General features: G+C 57.0%; 2 protein-coding genes across 2 annotated transcripts; one reads left to right on the forward strand and one right to left on the reverse strand.

Moving 5' to 3' along the window:
- The first annotated feature begins 632 nt into the window (after positions 1 to 632).
- On the forward strand, positions 633 to 12,863 carry POMT1 (protein O-mannosyltransferase 1). Its single transcript, XM_049774017.1, has 20 exons — positions 633 to 849; positions 1,857 to 2,005; positions 3,304 to 3,410; positions 3,519 to 3,569; positions 4,540 to 4,686; positions 5,241 to 5,352; positions 5,704 to 5,769; positions 5,848 to 5,941; positions 6,028 to 6,183; positions 6,731 to 6,861; positions 7,115 to 7,210; positions 7,510 to 7,602; positions 8,788 to 8,884; positions 9,548 to 9,640; positions 9,762 to 9,882; positions 9,969 to 10,066; positions 10,779 to 10,892; positions 11,323 to 11,449; positions 11,886 to 12,063; positions 12,294 to 12,863. The coding sequence occupies exons 2-20, from the start codon at positions 1,872 to 1,874 to the stop codon at positions 12,466 to 12,468; spliced, it is 2,190 nt and encodes a 729-aa protein (XP_049629974.1). The 5' UTR covers positions 633 to 849; positions 1,857 to 1,871; the 3' UTR covers positions 12,469 to 12,863.
- A 470-nt stretch (positions 12,864 to 13,333) lies between these two features.
- Positions 13,334 to 18,120, reverse strand: UCK1 (uridine-cytidine kinase 1). The gene is made up of 7 exons (XM_049774084.1): positions 17,959 to 18,120; positions 17,438 to 17,597; positions 15,932 to 16,028; positions 15,672 to 15,814; positions 15,492 to 15,586; positions 14,033 to 14,081; positions 13,334 to 13,707 (listed from the first exon to the last, which is right to left on the reverse strand). The coding sequence occupies exons 1-7, from the start codon at positions 18,061 to 18,063 to the stop codon at positions 13,526 to 13,528; spliced, it is 831 nt and encodes a 276-aa protein (XP_049630041.1). The 5' UTR covers positions 18,064 to 18,120; the 3' UTR covers positions 13,334 to 13,525.
- Positions 18,121 to 18,359: the final 239 nt, after the last annotated feature.

The following is an 18,359-nucleotide window of genomic DNA, read 5'->3' on the forward strand; positions in this document are numbered from 1 at the left end:
TTTTTTAATATCTTTATTTAAACACCTTGATTACAAACATGATTGTAGTTGGGTTTCAGTCCTGTCAAGAAGGATGAACACTTTTGAATGGTGGCTTCAAGAAAAGGCCCATGGGGGCCAGAGAGATAGCATGGAGGTAAGGCATTTGCCTTGCATGCAGGAGGACAGTGATTCGAATCCCGGCATCCCATATGGTCCCCCAGGAGCGATTTCTGGGCATAGAGCCAGGAGTAACCCCTGATCGCTGCTGGGTGTGACCCAAAAACCAAAAAAAAAAAAGGGTCATGGGGATACTTAAAGAGTTGAGCACCAGGCAGGAATGACTTGACTACCCCCTGGTGCGGGGCCTTGGGCGTGGGCATGAGCATCTACACCCCACCCCGCTGCGGTCCAGCTCCCGTCTCAATTCCTCACCCGGAGAAGCCCGGGCGTCCCCAGGATCCCTAAGAGCAGGATGAACCTGCGCGCGCAGAAGGGAAGGGCAAGTCGGTGCCACCATTCCCAGCCCCATTCATTTCTCTCCACATGCCAGGACCCGGCTCGAGGGCGGAAGTGCTTCCTTCGCGTCAAGTACGCACGCGCGATTTTCTTCGCACGCACGCGCAATTTCGCGCATGCGCCTTCCCGCGGGCTTTAGGCGCGACGAGTCGAGCGTCGAGCGGCTCTACCGGCGCCGCGCGCGACCACCCACCCTCCTACCCAACGGCCGGCGGCCCCGGGGTCCCGGTCCCGGTCCTGGCGCGGCGAGCGGCAAGCGGCTCTGGGTGTGGGACTTGAGGAAACGCGACGAGTTTCTCTATTCCGGGGCGCCGGGGACCAACAGTGGCCTCTCCGGGCCTGGCCGAGCCGGTGCGGGGCCCTCTGCGCGTGCGCAGTCCGGGTTTCCTCGAGCGGGCGGGTGGGGCGGGGCCTGCTCTTACCTGGGCTGGGCCAGGCCTGGCTGGGGTGGGGTGGGTTAGGGGGAGTTGGGGTCCACCCCAGGAGCAGGGGTGAGGGGCTTGAGGTTCTCTGACCGGATGAGAAGGGGCTGTTGGGTCCCCACCACCACCACGAGCACGCACGGGCTCTGCAGCTACTTGGGCTGGGCTGGAATTGGGGTCCCCTCAGGAGCAGGAGAGGGGCTCCTGCACTTACCTGGGCTAGGCCTGGGGTAAGGGATTTGGGGATCATCTCTAGAATAGGGCTGTTGTGGGGACCTGGGTCAGGCTCAGGCTTCTGAGAGGGACATTTGGAAATGTAGAGGAGCGTTGGAGCTTTGGGGAGCCGCTAGCTGGAGAGCGGCTCCAAGAGGAAGGTAAAGGAGAAAGATTTGGCTGGAGCACAGCGGTAGGGCATTTGTCTTGCATGCAGCTGGCCCAGGAAGGAACCCTGGGTTTGATTCCCTGCCTACCATATGGTTCTTGAGCCTGCTAGGAGCGATTTCTGAGAGCAGAGCCAGGAATAATCCCTGAGCACCACCGGTGTGGCCCAAAAATAAACAATAAAAAAGGAGGATGGGGGCCAGAGAGATATGGAGGTAGGGCATTTGCCTTGCATGCAGAAGGAAGGTGGTTCGAATCCCGGCATCATATGGTCTCCCGAGCCTGCCAAGAGCGATTTCTGAGCATAGAGCCAGGAGTAACCTCTGAGCGCTGCTGGGTGTGACCCAAAAACAACAACAACAACAAAAAGGATAAAGGGGGGCTTCCAGGAGGAAGTGCCCTGACACAGGCCAGTGGCAGGAAGCCCCAGGCTCAGCTGCCTTTTGGAAGCAGAAATGCTGCTCCAATGTGTGCTTTGGGTCCTGAAAACCCCTGTTTTTCGCCGTGATCACTCTGAGTATATCAGCATCCTTCTTGCTCTTCTCTGTGTTTCAGGTGCCCGTGGGGGCGATGCTCCCCAGCATGTGGGGGTTTTTGAGGCGCCCCGTCACGGTGACAGCCAACATCAACCTGAACCTGGTGTTTCTGACGGCTCTGGGGCTGCTGAGCCGCCTGTGGGGCCTCACCCACCCTCGTGCTGTGGTGTAAGCAGATGCTGACTCTTGAAGTTGGGGTGGATTTGGGGGGTGATGAAGAAGAGGTGCCCATAACCCAGCAGTGCTTGAGAATCTCTCCTGATGGGACTCCAGGGACCAAATGGTGTCAGGGATCAAATTAAGGTGGTTTCAATAGTCACATTCAAAATTTGTGCTCTACCCATTGATAGCACTCTCTCCCTCTCCTTCTCCCTTCCTTCCCACCCCCTCCCAGAGGATCTGAAGTTTTAGCAGTTTCAGCCCATGGATATCTCTCTTCACCCCCTCCCCAGAGGACCATAAGATTTAGCAGTGTACAGAAGGAAGGGATACGCCAGTGGGATTTTGAGGGTCTGTTTCACACACTGTAGATCCAGTTGTTCTTAGTGGGTGTGATTTTAGTGACCCATTGAAAATGTGGAGGGGTGGGCCAGAGAGAGAGCACAGGCTCGTGCCAGTTAGTTAGGGCTCATGCCTTGCATGTAGCTAACCTGGGTTCAATCCTCAGCATCCCATATGTTCCTTTGAGCCTGTCAGGAGTGATCCTTGAGCAGGAGTAAATCTTGAGCTCTGCTGGGTGTGCCCACCCCCCAGTTTTGAGATCATGTCTAAGAAGGAGGGCTGGTGGTACAGGTGTTAAGGCTCTGTGCTCAGGAATTAACTCCTAGTAGTGCTTGGGGGACCATATGGGGATGCAGGGAATAGAACCCAGATGTACAAGGGAAACTTCTTCCCTGCCTATTCTATTGTTCCAACGCAAAGTGTTAAGTCTCTTGCCTTGTTCATGAGACGTGATTTTGATCCCTGGTACTACATAGGGTCCCCCAAGCATTTACAGGAGTGATCTTTGATCACAGTGTAAAGGAATAAGCCCTAAGCACTGCTGGGTATAGCTCACTTTCCTTCTTCCCCATAAAAAACAAACCCACAACATGTCTAAGGTTACAGTAGTTCCCCAGGTCATCAGACGTCCTCATTGATGCAAAGTGTTTGGTTGCTGTTAATTCCTTCATGACTCCTGTTTATACCTGACCCCACTTTGGGTCAGCCTGTCTGCATCTAGTCCCCTGTGGCCTGGCTTGGCCCTGCTCTGCTCTGAACAGAGGGTGGCTGAGGGGTTGGGTGTGTTGGCATTGGGCAGCCCATTGGGATGGATAATCCTGTCCAGGCCTTTAGTATTAGGAGACAGGATGAGGTGGGGCGCAAAGATGCCCTTTGCAGATGTCACCACAAATCATTTGGAAGCCAGCCCTGGGGAGCATCGGTGCTCACTGTTTCCCCAGATGATGGTGGGCTTGTTTCCTCAGCTTTGACGAGGTCTATTATGGGCAGTATATCTCCCTCTACATGAAGCGGATTTTCTTCCTGGATGCCAGTGGGCCCCCGTTTGGCCACATGCTGCTGGCCCTGGGAGGTAGGGAGGCAAGGGGACACTGAGAGCTTGTTGAGGGTGGGTGGGCCCACATTGGGGCTGGGGAGACTCGGGGTACTTGTGAAATCAGACGGTCATCTTCTGTTTTAGGCTATTTAGGAGGATTCGATGGCAACTTCCTGTGGAACCGTATTGGAGCAGGTGAAGGATGCTGATCTTTGACCCCATTCACTCACATGCAGCAGATGGGGGGGGGGGGGGAGAAAGTCTCTGAGAGATGCAGCCTGAATAGAGGGGCTAAGTGCAAGGGATGAAGGCCGGTAGTAGATTCCTCTTGAGCCTCTCCGTAGGTGTAGGTGGAAGACTTTTTTGAGACGTTTGATGAATACTCTATGCGTCTCTGCTAGACATGGCTTTCTCCCTTTCTCCCTAGTTTCTGGAACACCAGGTACTTGTTCTGTGCCATCTGGTCATCATTAGTTTTTGCATGGAGAAGCACTTGTGTCAGGCTGGAGCTGTGCATAGCAGGGAGGGCATTTACCTTGCACACAGCCAAACTGAATCCCACATCTAAACCCCGTATCTTCCCCTTGAGCCAACAGTGATCCCTGCTGAGTACAAAGCCAGGCATAAGCCCTGAACAGCACTGGATATAGCCCCCAAACCAACGGGGGGAAAGCAGCTGGGTGTGTTGCTCCAAGGTTTTGGAAGTGGAATTTTGCTTGACATGGGCTGTGTTCACTTGGGGTTTAAATATATTTTGGGGGAAGTCAGAGTGAGAGCTCAGCGGTAGGGCATTTGCCTTGCATGTAGTTAACCCAGTACTAACCCTGGTTCAATCATGGCATTCCATATGGTCCCCTGAGCCTGTCAGTGATTTCGGAGTACAGAACCAGGAGTAACCCCTGAGCGCCACCAACAACAAAACAACAAAAAAAGTTTTTTAAATTAAATCACTGCGAGATACAGGAGAGTTGTTTCTGGTTGAGTTTCCTTTGGCATTAGGAGTGTGACCGTCTTGTCACTTTGCCTTATTTCCAAGTGTGCCCTCACTTTGCACACGTAGCTCCTGTGTGTCCCCAATCTTGGACACCTGTGTCTCAGGGTGTAGTGGCGTGGTTGCTGGTTGGCAGGTGGAGTGCCAGCACATTCACCAGCTGTTTCTCCCTAGAATACAGCAACAACGTGCCTGTGTGGTCGCTGCGCCTGCTGCCAGCGCTGGCAGGGGCCCTGGCAGTGCCCATGGCTTACCAGATCATGTGGGAGCTGCGCTTTTCCCACTGCACGGCTATGGGAGCTGCACTGCTGCTGCTCATCGGTGAGGCCCAGGTTCAGGTGGGCTGGGGCTGCTGGTCAGGCTCCTGTGGATGGCTCCGGGGCCCTCTCCTTTCTGGCTGTGGGGCTGCTGAGCTGCGCCAGTATCAGGGTCACTGTAGGGAAGGGACAGTGGGAACACACTCCACTACCCCACCTCCTCCAACCCCCACCAGCCTTACCTGGCACTGGAGGGACAGCCGTGCCCTTCCTCCCAGGCCCCGCACATCCAGCTGTGGGGAGCACATTGGGGTTCTATGGGTGCAATGGTTCCTGCTGTGAAGCCAGGTGAAGGTCGACCTGGATGAAGTCAGCCAGTTGTTTTGTGGCTCCCATCTGGGTTTGAGAGCTTTCTAGAAGGGCTCTCTGTGGTGGGCATGCCCCCCCAACCCCCAGTAGGCGTGGTCTTTGGTGGGTGTGGGCTGTACTGTGGTGTGGCCTCTCGAGGGGCATTGCTTGGTGGGTGTGGTCTCTAGTGGGCGTGGTCTTGGCCTGCTTTTGCTTGGTGTTCTATGGTGAGCATGGCCAGCTCATGGGCTCTCCTCTGCTCCCTGCCAGAGAACACGCTGATCACACAGTCGAGGTTGATGCTGCTGGAGTCAGTGCTGATATTTTTTAACCTCTTGGCCGTACTGTCCTACCTGAAGTTCTCCAGCTCCCAGAAGCACAGGTAGGGAGAAAGGGATGGGCATGTCTGCCTCGTGGGTAGGGAGGAGTGTGGGACAGGCTTGCCAGCCTGCCTGGAAGATTTGATCCCTTGGCTAAGTTCTTCCTACTCTCCTGGGCATTTTACATGGAGTGGACAAATGTCCCCACACATACCCCACAAGAAGACACTCACTCGAGGGCATTTGCCTTTTATGCAGCTGACCCAGGTTCAAACTCCTGGTGTTGCCAAGAGGGATCCCTGAGTGCTGTGCAGAGATCTAGAAGTACTGCTGCGTATAGTACCAAAACAAACAGCTGGGACAGGTTTGCACCTGGGAGTCCCTCCAGTGTGCCCTCCCTCTCCTCTGCCCAGGTCCTTCTCGCTGAGCTGGTGGCTTTGGCTGATGCTGACCGGAGTGTCCTGTGCCTGTGCGGTGGGGTGAGTGGATCCTGGGTCTGACGTGGCGCCTCTGGCCACCTGAGCCTGGCCCCACTTTCTTGGGATTGTGTCTTGCAGCATCAAGTACTCCGGTGCCTTTACGTACCTGCTGGTGCTCAGCATAGCCGCTGTCCAGGCCTGGCACCTCATTGGGGACCACAGCCTGTCTCACGTGGGTGCCCAGGGTGACTGGCAGGACAGCGGGCTTTGGGGGAGGTGTTGGCGGAGGGCTGGGGGTGATGGCCTGTCCCGCCACAGGTACGGGTGGTCTGTCACCTGCTGGCCAGAGCCGCAGCTTTGCTGGTGCTCCCTGTGCTCCTGTACCTGCTCTTCTTCTACATCCACCTGCGGTTGCTCTACCGCTCTGGGCCCCATGACCAGATCATGTCCAGCGCCTTCCAGGCCAGCCTGGAGGTAGGCTCCGCCCTGGACGAGCATGGGAGGCCTTAACTGGTGGGGGGTAAAACATGGCTCTGCCCAGGGCCAGAGTCACCATGTGCTCCCCCCCTCTGGTGGTAGACTTGGGAGTGTGCACCCATCTTTCCTAGCCCTGCTTTTAGCACCCCTACCCCAGGGTCTTGTGGGAGGAAAGGGGGACATTTTTTGGGATTGACCCCAGGTGCTGACTCCGGTCAGCTCTAGGAACAGACGGTAATTGTCATCAACAAGGAATAGCTTCTGTGGGCCCCTGCATCCCCTCGTCTACTCTCCTCACCTTACTTCTCCTCCATTCCCCTCCCTCTCCTCTCTTCCTCTCCCCTTTCCCTTCTCTCTCTTCTCCTCTCCTCCCTCTTTTCCTCCTCTTCCCCCTCCCCACCTCTCCTACTCTCCTTCCTCCTATTCTCTCTTCTCCCCTCTCTTTCCCTCTCCTCCCTCTTCTTCCCATCTTCTCTCCCTCCTCCCTGTCTCTTCCCCCAAACCCCTCCCTCTTTCCTCCTCCCACTTGTTGCCATTGTCACAGGGAGGCCTGGCCCGCATCACGCAGGGACAACCCCTGGAGGTGGCTTATGGGTCGCAGGTCACTCTAAGGAGCGTCTCGGGGAAGCCTGTGCCCTGCTGGCTGCACTCGCACCACAACACCTACCCCATGATGTAAGGGTGCTGCCCACAGCTTGTCCTGGGGCTCTTCCTGACCCAGCCATGTCAAGCTCAAGGGCCCCTAGTCCATTCCCACGCCCCCACGAGTCTCCTGCCTCTTATGTGTGTGGTCCTGGGTTTGCCCCCTGGCTTACCAGCTGCAGCCCCTCCAAACCCAAACCCAGACCTGGCTTCTGTGTGCACCCTGCTGGCCACGATGTGAGCGGTGCTTGTCCCGCACTCAACAAACACTCCTGGCTCCCCTCAGCTATGAGAATGGCCGTGGCAGCTCCCACCAACAGCAGGTAACCTGCTACCCCTTCAAGGACGTCAACAACTGGTGGATGGTAAAGGACCCCAACAGGTATGCCTGCTGTACCCCAACCCAGCCTCCACTTTTTCTCCACCACCAATGGACCTATCACCATCCCTGTGCTCCTTGGTGTTTATATGGCCGGTGCCATGACAGGGCCTGTGTCCTCATGGTCTGGGCACCCCACACTGAGCGGCCTGGGGTGGGTACTAGAAGGCTCTGCAGAAGCTCAGGGGGCATGGGCAGATTGAGGTTCCTGGAAATGCCAAATGCCCATTGGGCAGGTGGCGCCAGCCAACTTGGGACCAACCCTGGGATGTCGGGTCCTGAGGGCTCTCTTTGTCTCCTAGGCATCAGCTGGTTGTTGACAATCCCCTAAGACCAGTGCGGAATGGTGACATCATCCAACTGGTACATGGCATGACCACCCGCTTCCTCAACACGTGAGTGCCTATCAGCCCCCCAGCTGGAGGAACCTAGGGTATCCTGGGAGGGGGACAGGAAACAGCTGGAAGTTTGGAGCCTGAAGTAGGGGGCTTGTGAATGCTGACATATTATCCCTGGGGGACAAGTTTCTTTCTCCTGCCTTTTGTAGGCACTCCTGGTGGTGCTCTGAAGACTGTGCAGGGCCGGGAATTGAACCCGGGGCTCCCATACACAGAACTTGCACTGGCTCCTGGAGCATCACCCAGATCCAGAGCAAGTCTTTGTTCCTTCTCTGATGGGGCCCAGGCCATGTGGTGATCTGGGGTATGGGGGGTGCTGAGGCACACATGTGACATGAAAATCTAAATTGTGTTACTGCACACATTTACACATGCACGCACCCCAGGTCCAAGCCTGCTCCTGGAAGTCATGCCTGGAAGCCCAGACCAGTTTTAGCAGTTTATTATTTATTAGCTCTCATGGGTTGTGCTACCTTGTCTGGTTTTTACCCTTCCTCAGTCCCTGACAGTATAGCGGGGAGGATGTTTGCCTTGCACAAGGCCGGCCTGACCCTTGTTTCATCCCCAGCATCTTCTATGGTCCCCTGAGCCTGCCAGGAGTGATTGCTGAGTGCAGAGGCAGGAGTAACCCCTTAGTGCTGCTGAATGTGGCCCCAAATCAAAGCAAAACAAAAATTTGCTGGCCTGGGGCCAGAGTGATATAGCACTCTGGGTAGGGCATTTGCCTTGCACACAGCTGACCTGACCTGGGTTCGTTCCCTGGTATCCTATATGGTCTCCTAAGCCTGCCAGGTGTGATTTCTGAGTGCAGAGCCAGGAGAAACCCTCTGAGCGCTGCTGGGTCTTGCCCAAAAGCCAAAAAAAAAAAAAAAAAAAAAAATTGCTGGCCAGGGACAGACTGTACTCATCTTGCATTGCTAAAGCCCTAGATTTTGTGTTGGCACCCCATAAATGGGAAAGAAATAGTAGGGGGCCAGAGTGATAGTACAGTGGTACATATAGTATAAATAGTACATAGTACATATACCTTGTACATGGCCAACGTGGGTTCTATCCCTGGCATCCCATAGCATCCCTTGAGCATTACCAGGAGCACAGAGCCAGGAGTTATCCCTGAGCACTGTGGGGCAGGCCCCCCCCAAAGGCAATCGTGCCTCTCAACAAAACTCTAAATTCTTCCAGGCACGATGTGGCAGCGCCCCTGAGCCCGCATGCGCAGGAGGTATCCTGCTACGTGGACTACAACATCTCCATGCCCGCCCAGAACCTCTGGAGGCTGGTGAGCACCACGTGGCCCATGGGCACCTTTTGATCTGAGGCTCTATCCAGGGAACAGGAGCAGGTGGTTTCCTGCCTCTGGGAAAGCCAGGGGGAAGCACCGCGTCATCCCCGCAGCTATTTCTGAGGTGTTCCTGTGCAATCTCAGCCACCCCAATGCACCCCCCCACAGCATGCCTCTGAGGGTGCAATTCCATGCAAGGGGCAGCACGTATGGGTAGGGCGCTCTGGGGTGTCAGGAATACAGGCTGGCTTTGGGGGTATAGAGTCACCTCCATGCATCCTACTTTTCCCCGTCGTGTTGGGCATGATTCCTCTTGCCCTGGTCAGCATTGGGGGACTCTCTCCAGGACCCCTGCTGCAGTAAGGCCCTTGTTGACCTCTCAGTTCCCTCCAGCCCCAGATCCTGCACACGTGGGAGCTGATCTCAGGCAGGCCAGGAGGAAGCCAAGCCCCATGGTCGAGGGAGGAGTTGGGTTACACCTTATTTTACCCCAAACACTTAGGACACCCCAGAACAACATGCTGCTGTGGGTCTGCTCCTGCCAATTGGTCCCTGGTTCCCCGGCACAGCCCCTACCCCAGTGGGTATCAGAGCAGGGCCCCCCTCTTGGTGGGGTTTGGGAGGTTGGCAGGGGGCCTGATGGCCAGACCTGCTGCCCAGGACATTCTGAACCGGAAGTCAGATACGGAGATCTGGAAGACAATCCTGTCGGATGTGCGCCTGGTACACGTCAACACATCAGCTGTGCTCAAGGTGGGCATACACTCCCCTCCTGCCACCCCCCAACCCCCCACCCCCCGCACTGACTGTGCTTCCTGCTACCCTCTGGCGCCATACATCCTGGCAACTTCTCATCCCCTCCCTGTTTCCTCAGCTGAGCGGGGCAAACCTCCCAGACTGGGGATTTGGGCAGCTAGAGGTGGTGGGTGAGAAGCAGCATCATGCCTTCCACGAGAGCATGGCATGGACTGTGGAGGAACACCGCTACGGCCAGAGTGAGCCCTGTGGGGGAAGGCCACATGCCCTGCTCTGACAGCCCATGGGCCGTGTCCCCACTGAGCCCTGTATGTGTGTGTTATAGGCCAAGAGCAGAAGGAGCGGGAGCTGGAGCTGCACACACCTACCCAGACTGACCTCAGCCTGAACATGAGCTTCATGGCTAGGTTCTCAGAGCTGCAGGTGATGCCGGGGCCCAGGCTCAGTGTGGGGTCTTTAGGCACTGCTCACTGCACTATGAGGTGCATAGGCAACTATGTTGCCTCGAAACCAGGAACTCAGGCCTAGAGTGAAGAAGGGGAGGGTATTTGCTTTACGCATGGTCAACCTGGGTTCAGTTTCTGGCTAGAGTCCCCTGAGCCTGCCAGGATTAATTTCTGAACACAGAGCCTGCCCAAAACCAAAAAAAAAAAAAAAAAAAAAAAAAAAGCCAGAAAGAAACCAGGGATTCTGCAGCTGGTGTGGCCACGTGGCCTTGGCATATTTGGGGTCCTCAGATAAGGCATACTGGGGCCCAGAAACTCAGGCCCCATCTACTTCAGAGAGGAGCGATTAAGGCAGGATGGTCACCCAGAGGTGGGCTGCGTAGAGGTCTTCTGCAAGTGAACACCCCAAGTATTTGTCTGGCCCTGTATGTTTCTATGCATCTGCACACTTGTGTGCCTGTGTGTCTGTCTGAACATCCAGGTGTCTATTCCTGTATGTGTCCGAATGTCCATGCATTCATATACCCCTGCATCTCTTCATCTGTGCCTCTGTGTGCCTGTGCATACCATGCGTTTGTGCGTCTGTGCATAAGTCCACCCATCTGTGCATCTGTGCACCTCTACCCATATATGGACGTATGTCTGTTCATTTGCCACATGGGCCTGTCTCAGCATTGATCTGGTTGTAGTGGCGGATGCTGACAGTGAGGAGTGATGACACAGAGCACAAGTACAGCTCCACGCCGCTCGACTGGGTCATGCTCGACACCAACATCGCGTACTGGCTGCACCCTAAGACCAGCGTGAGCAATGCATGGGTTCCGGGGAGTGGCCAAGGCCAATTGGCAGTCCTGGGCACCTTGGCCGTGGAGTGCCTGGGCCCCAGGTCCTCACAGCCATTCTTGCTGTGCCCCATACCCCAGGGACAGGACAGGTGCCCTGTGGTGCCACAGGGCTGACCTCTGGTGCCTGTGAGCCTGCTTGTTGGAGAGAACCCCATGACTGGGGCTGTCACCCCAAGAGGGTCTCCACCAGCACACTTGGCCCATATCACAGCAGGACTGTGTCATCCTGTCCTCTGCCAGGGCCACCCTGGCTGGCCGAGCCTGCTGGTGTGGTTCTGGATTGGGAGAATAGATGGCCAGGCCTGGTGTGGTTCTGGAATGGGGAAACGGGTAGCCAGGGCAGGCATGGGAGCTGGTCTCCTACTCCTCCCCCATACACACCTCTTAGGCACAGATCCACCTGCTGGGGAACATTGTGATTTGGGCATCGGCCAGCCTGGCCACTCTGCTCTACGGCCTGCTCCTCTCCTGGTACCTGCTGCGCCGCCGCAGATGCATCCATGACCTCTCTGAGGGTCGGTGGTGTGCCCCCTCCCCTGCCCCCACAGCCCTCCTAGCTCGGGTTGCTTGTCAAGGAAGAGGCATCCAGAAGGATGGGGGTGGGTGGGGTGAGGGCCCTTTCGTTGTCTTCCCAGAGCAGAGGGTTTCGACTCCCTTCTCCCCATGGGTGGGAAGCAGGATGCCCAAGGTTTCAGGTGGGTACATCCCTGGGCACCGGCTGAAAAGTGGATCAAAGCGAATGGGAGCCCACTCACCCCCACCCCCACCCCCTGAGCTGTACCTATAACTGGCCCCATCCTTGGGATCAGAACTGTGGAGGCCGGTGCATCTGCTCCAGCTTGGCTGGATCCATCCAGCTCACACTTGTCCCTGCCCCTTGCCCCAGGCTGCCCAACTCACATCCCCTCGCCCCTGTCCAGCCTCACAAATGGCCTCACAAACTGCCCACAGATGCCTGGCTGCGTTGGGTGCTGGCTGGGGCCCTCTGTGCCGGGGGCTGGGCGGTGAATTACCTTCCCTTCTTCCTGATGGACAAGACACTCTTCCTCTATCACTACCTGCCTGCGCTCACCTTCCAGATCCTTCTGCTCCCAGTGGTCCTGGAACATGTCTGCGAGCATCTGTGCAGGTAGCCCCCCTACCCTCCAATACCACCTTGGGTTCTGCTGCCATAGCCGATAGGAGGGAGTAGGCCTGGGAAGTTAAAGGGCACAGACAGGCGAGGGCCAGGACTGGGGGATGCTCTGGGTCACCTCCAGGCCTGCAAGCAGGCACCCGGCAGTGGGCCAGAAGGCAGGATGTAGCGAGTAAGCTGAGCTGGGCATCCCTCAGGCCTCCTCTTGCCCCCCACCCCCACAGGTCCCAGATGCAGAGGAACATCTTCCATGCGCTCGTGGTGGCCTGGTACTCCATTGCCTGTCATGTGTTCATCTCGTTGCGTCCCCTGACCTATGGAGACAGGGCCCTGTCAGACAGCGAACTCCAGGCCCTGCGCTGGAGAGCCAGCTGGGACATCCTGATTCGGAAACACTAGCTGGACTGGGCCAGGGTCAGAGCAGTCCTTAGAAGCGGGTCTGTGTGCCTTGAGCTGAGGGCCGCCCACCTTGGACAGCCAGGCTCTCCGGGGTCCCTGTCCTGAGGATACTCCCCTGCAGACCCCCTGTGCCGGGCAGGAGGAGTCGGGGCTGGACGCTGGTCTCAGACTTTGGCTAAGGGCCAGGCTGGACCTCTTCCTCTCAGTCCCCGTTGTGCCTCTGGGGGCCGGCCTGGCTCCCTGTATTAACTCAGCATCCAATAATCTACCGAGAGACAAGTGTCTGGGCACACTTGGAACTCAGGGTCCCCTCAAGGTTTGTGTCTGTACACAAACTTTCCAGAAGGTTCTGCAGAGAGCCATGTGTGCCAGGGCCTAACCGGCCCATCTCCTCTCCACTCTAGGTGGGCCTTTTTGTACAGAATTAAAAAGTAAACAAGCTCTTTCACACGTGAGGTCATTTATTCTCTCCTCTAAGGGCACATCAAGTGAACACAACTGAGGAGCTCCAGCCCTCAGCAGCGGCCATGGCACTCGGAACCACAGAGTTTGGGGAGGTCAGACTAGGCCAGGCCCACTGAGCAGGGCCCTCAGCCAAGGTCAGGGCTCTGTGCGGGATGCTATGAGTGTCCTCACGGTCACGGCCTGCGGTGTGGTATCACAAGAATGTGGTAGTGTTGGGGCCGGGCAGTGGCGCTGGAGGTAAGGTGCCTGCCTTGCCTGCGCTAGCCTAGGACGGACCGCGGTTCGATCCCCCGGCGTCCCATATGGTCCCCCAAGAAGCCAGGACAAGAGCGCATAGCCAGGAGTAACCCCTGAGCGTCACAGGGTGTGGCCCAAAAACCAAAAAAAAAAAAAAAAAAAAAGAATGTGGTAGTGTGAGGTGACTGCAGGACACCTGAGCTGGCATGGTGAAAGCACATGCACCAGGTCAACAGCAGAACCGGCTCCCCTGGGCTCACTCAAAGTCAGGCCACGCCCAAGAAGCAGATGATGCCAGAAGGGTTTCTTGTCGGGGGCCAGCCTGTCCTTGGTCCCACAAGCCTAGGCCCTTTGCTCAGTGAGGCCGGCTGCTGGATTCGAGGTGGGAACGTTTGCCAGAGGCCAGCACCCCAGGGTGCTCTCCTGGCTCAGGAAATGTCCGCTTGCAGCTGCGCCCGTTGGGCCCTCCCCGGTGCCACTTGCAGAGGTCGCCGCTGAGGATGTCCTGGATGTGCTGTACAATCAGGTTGATGGCCACTGTGCAGGACACGGCAGGGACAGTGAGCTGACCATGCCCTACCTGCCCCGCAGCCAGTGCAGGGGAACTGAGGGGGGCTTCAGGCTGTTGGGGGGACAACTGAGAGCAGAGGGAACATCACAGTGGGACAGGGCTATGGGTGTGATGATCATGGGCGTGGCTGAGAAACAGGGCATGGCATGGGCAGGGCCTCACAGGACTCCACAGGTAGACTGTCCACAGGGGCAGTGGGCTCTGGTCTAACCTTTTCCAAATCTGTGGGAGTGGGGCTTGCAGGCTCCCCGTGGCTTTAAGGCAAACAAGGCCCCTCCCGCCTGTTCTTACCCATGTTGTCAACCCCTCGAGGGATGATCACATCCGCATATTTTTTGGTCTGCAGGCAAAGAGGAGGCTGTCAGTGTTTTGGCTGGGACCAGGCGCTCAGATTACAGGCGTGCTTGGTTACTGATGGGCGGGGCAGTGACCCTGAATTACTGCCCAGGGGCCCACTACTCTGCTCTCATTCTTTCCTTGGGCAGCTGTGCCTGCCCGCCTTTCCTCCAGGAACAGGAACCCCTCCAGCAAGCTGCAGCCCAGCTCTGTCCCAGCTCTGTATCTAGGGCCAACTTAACTCTGTGTAACCACCTTTTACTGTTCCACCTTCCAGGAACTTCAGAGCAATTGGATGTTTGGGGAAAAACCAGTGCTCTTTTTTTGGGTGTGTGCGTATGTTCATTTTGTTTTGGACCACACCCAGCAATGCTCAGAGCTTACTCTTGGCTCTACATCAGAAGAGAAATTACTCCTGGCAGGTTCGGAGGACCATATGGGATGCCGGGGCTCAAACCACATGCAAGGTTGGCTGGGTGCAAGGCAAACACACTACTCGCTGTGCCATCTCTGTGGCCCCAAGATGATTTTCTTGAAGAGTAGCAACAGACACTCATGTTTTGCTAAAGCAGCAATTAGTTCTGGCTCCTTATGCTGTAGATCTGTAGTGTTTAAATTTCCCAATGCAGGAAATGCTGGAGCAATAGGACAGCAGGGAGGGCCCTTGTCTTGCACACGGCCAACCAGGTTTGATCTCCAGCATCTCAAACTGTTAACCTAGCCCACCAAGAATAATTTGAGTACAGAGCCCCAGGAGTAACCCCTGAGCTGCCACTAGGGGTGACCCCAAAACCAAAGCCAAACAAAAGAAATGCAGGTTGGAGCCAGAGAGGTGGTGCAAGCCATAGGCATTTGCCTTGTGCGTGCTAGCCTAGGACGGACTTCGTTTCGATCCATCAGCATCCCATATGGTCCCCCAAGCCAGGAGTAACCCCTGAGCGTTACAGGGTGTGGCCCAAGAAACAAAACAAAAAAAAAAAAATGAAAAGAAGGTCAAGTTCTGCCTCATTAGAAATGCAGACAGGCAGCTCCTGGGGAGTGATTCCTCCCTCTGCCAACAGTGGCAGAAAGGACCTCATCCCACAAAAACTGCCCTCAGAGGCGGCCCTTGCAGGGGCACTGGCCAAACACAGTGTGCTGGGACCGGATTGATAACACAACTGGTTGGGCATTTGCACATGGCTGATCCGGACTCGATCCCCAGCATCCAAATGGCTCCTGAGCACCACCAGGGTGGCCCCCTGCAAAAACCAAAACAGGCAAAAAATAAAACCACACTCCTGCATGTACCAAGTCAGGCACTGAGAGGAAAGCAAGTGCTGGGACCATGGGACCCTGCTAAGCTTTGGTAGTGCAGGAAGAAAGCGGGAGCCAAGAAACAGGCAGGGCAGCCTGTGGGCAAGTGTTGGCATACCGGGAGGCAGAATTCCTCGAAGGCTGGCTTGACGAAGGTGGTGTACTGGCTGAGAATCTGTTCTAGGTCTCGGCCACGCTGCACGTCCCGGAGAACTGCCCAGCACACAGGAGATGCTGTCAGGGCCTGGTGTCCAGCTCCCATCCCTCTGCATCTCTGCCCCTGTCCGTCCCACCTCACCTCTCCTTGACAGCCTGACGTCAGAGTCAGTGTCCACGAAGAGGCGCAGGTGGAACATGTCCCGGATCTCGTGGCTATAGAACACTAGTATGCCCTCGAACAGCACCACATCCGCGGGGTACACAATGGTGGTCTCTGGCAACCTGTGCCAGGCCAAGAGGCAGGCCAGGGTGGGCATGGCCACTGGGGAGAGAGATGGCCCCAAGCTCCCAACCCTGCCTATCTCCAGAAGGTTTGCGGGGCCTCCCCTAATTGCTTACCTTGAGTGGGTCACAAAATCATATGTCGGGACCTCAACGGTTTTGCCCTCCACAATGTTTTTCAGTGTCTGGTGCATCAGATCATTGTCAAAAGCATCTGTAGAGGGGCCAGAGAGATAACATAGTGGTAGGGCATTTGCCTTGCAAGGGGCTGATCCAGGACCGACTTTGGTTCGAATCCCGGCATCCCATATGGTCCCCCATGCCTGCCAGAGCGATTTATGATCACAGAGCCAGAAGTAACCCATGAGCGCTGCCAGGTGTGGCCCAAAAACAAAACAAATAAAAGCATCTATAGGGGGATGAACAGTGACGTGGATGGTGAAGCTACACAACTGGAGGCTGGCCTGGCCTGACCCTTATGGGCACCGTTTTTGGTTTTTGTCTTTTTTTTTGGGGGGGGGGGTCATACCCAGTGGTGCTTAGGGGTTACTCCTGGCACTGTGCTTAGAAGTCGCTCATGGGGCCCGGAAAGATAGCACAGCGGCGTTTGCCTTGCAAGCAGCCAATCCAGGACCAAAGGTGGTTGGTTCGAATCCCGGTGTCCCATATGGTCCCCCGTGCCTGCCAGGAGCTATTTCTGAGCAGCCAGCCAGGAGTAACCCCTGAGCAATGCTGGGTGTGGCCCAAAAACCAAAAAAAAAAAAAAAAAAAAAAGAAGTTGCTTATGGCAGGCTCAGGGGATCATATGGGATGCCAGGAATTGAACTGAAGTCTGTCTGGGGTTGGCCACGTGCAAGGCAAATGCCCTACTACTGTGCTATTGTTCTGGCCCCTAGAACACCGATTTGGGAGTGACAGGGCACATCTGCCCATCCAGCACTGACACAGGGAACCAACCCTCAGGCCTCCTCTGCCCCAACATCCATACATCCATCCAAGAACCAGAGTTGTCCCTTGGTGGGTATACGTATTAAGGCAGGAGGATCACACCGATTCTGCCTACTCTCCCAACCCCTCATACTCTTGCCCCCACCAGGTAGCAGTGCCATGCAAGGGTTTGGAGTTTTCCAGAGCCTGTGATGGCCCATCTAGCCCGAGTCCCCTCTTGACACCCAATAGGGACTGCCCGAGCCCAGAAAGTTTGGGAAAGCCTCCGTTAAGCCCCACAGCCAGCTTGCTAGGGGTGCTCTTCAAGGAAGTCTTCAAAGCGGCTCTGGGAAGATAAGACAGCAGGGAGGATGGGGCCAGAGAGATAGCACGGTGGTAGGGCGTTTGCCTTGCAAGCAGTTGACCCAGGATGGATGAGTGTTCGGTTCTCGGTACCACATATGGTCCTCCGTGTCTGCCAGGAGCGATTTCTGAGTACAGAGCCAGAAAGTAATCCCTGAGCACCGCCAGGTGTGACCCAAAAGCCAAAAAAGAAAGAAGGAAAAAAAAAAAAAAAGACAGCCTTGCAGCATAGGGGTGCCCCTATGAGCACAGTTGGGTGTGGCCCGAGCCAAAACAACACCCCCCAAACCTTCTCAATGACTCCATGGAGCCCGCCTTTGTGTGCCTTTCTACCTGGGTGGTCGAAATTGTACTGGCCCTTCAGAGCTTTGGCCTTCTGCTCGGCCGTCAGCGCCTTGTAGAAGCGGTCCTGGCTCAGGATCACCAGCTTGCGCTGCCGGTGGTCCACCTCGTTCTGTCCCAGCAGCTCCATGATCTTCTCGCACACGGTGGACTGGGGGAGCAGAGAGAGAGAGAGAGTGGGCTCGGGTGCAAGGCCCACCCGCACCTGCTCCCCCAGCTGAGCCCCCACCTGCTCCCCCCACCTGGGTCCCACCTGCTCCCCCCAGCTGAGCCCCCACCTGCTCCCCCCACCTGGGCCCCCACCTTCTCCCCTTCCTGGGTCCCCACCTGCTTCCCCAGATAGGATCCCACCTGGGAGCAGCTCCCACAGGTGGGCTGCAGCCGGCGGGAGTGCAGCTCCGGCCGGGTCACGCCGAAAGGGGCCACGGCGGCGGCGGCGGGACCGGGACCCGAGTCCCCCCAAGACCCGGGGTGCGCAGCCCCGGCGCCAGGCCCGCTCCGGCCTCTCTTACCTTCCCGCTAGCGGTGCCGCCGCTCACCCCGATGAGGAAGGGCCGCTGGTGGGGCCGGTCCCCCTCAGGCGCCGCGGGCTCGCCGTCGCCGCTGCCCGAAGCCATGGCCCGGCCCGCGCGCCTTCATGGGGGTCCAACCCCGGGGCCCCCTGCCGCCGCGCCCCACCGGCCCCGCGCCCACCGCGGAAGCAAGTCGAAGCCGCCCCCCGGGCTCAGCTGTAGGGGAGCGCAGGGCACGGCGGGAGTTGTAGTCCGCGGGCGGGCGGCGCGCGAGGCACGGTGGGAATTGTAGTCCTCCTGGGCCCGGCGGCTCGCGAGCGGCGCGCGAGGCACGGCGGGAGTTGTAGTCCGCCGGGGCCGGGCCGCTGCTCTCAGACGCACAACCCTAGGTAGGCGCGGAG

This window comes from Suncus etruscus, chromosome 5 (assembly GCF_024139225.1).
Source record: "Suncus etruscus isolate mSunEtr1 chromosome 5, mSunEtr1.pri.cur, whole genome shotgun sequence".
Taxonomy (NCBI): Eukaryota; Metazoa; Chordata; class Mammalia; order Eulipotyphla; family Soricidae; genus Suncus; species Suncus etruscus.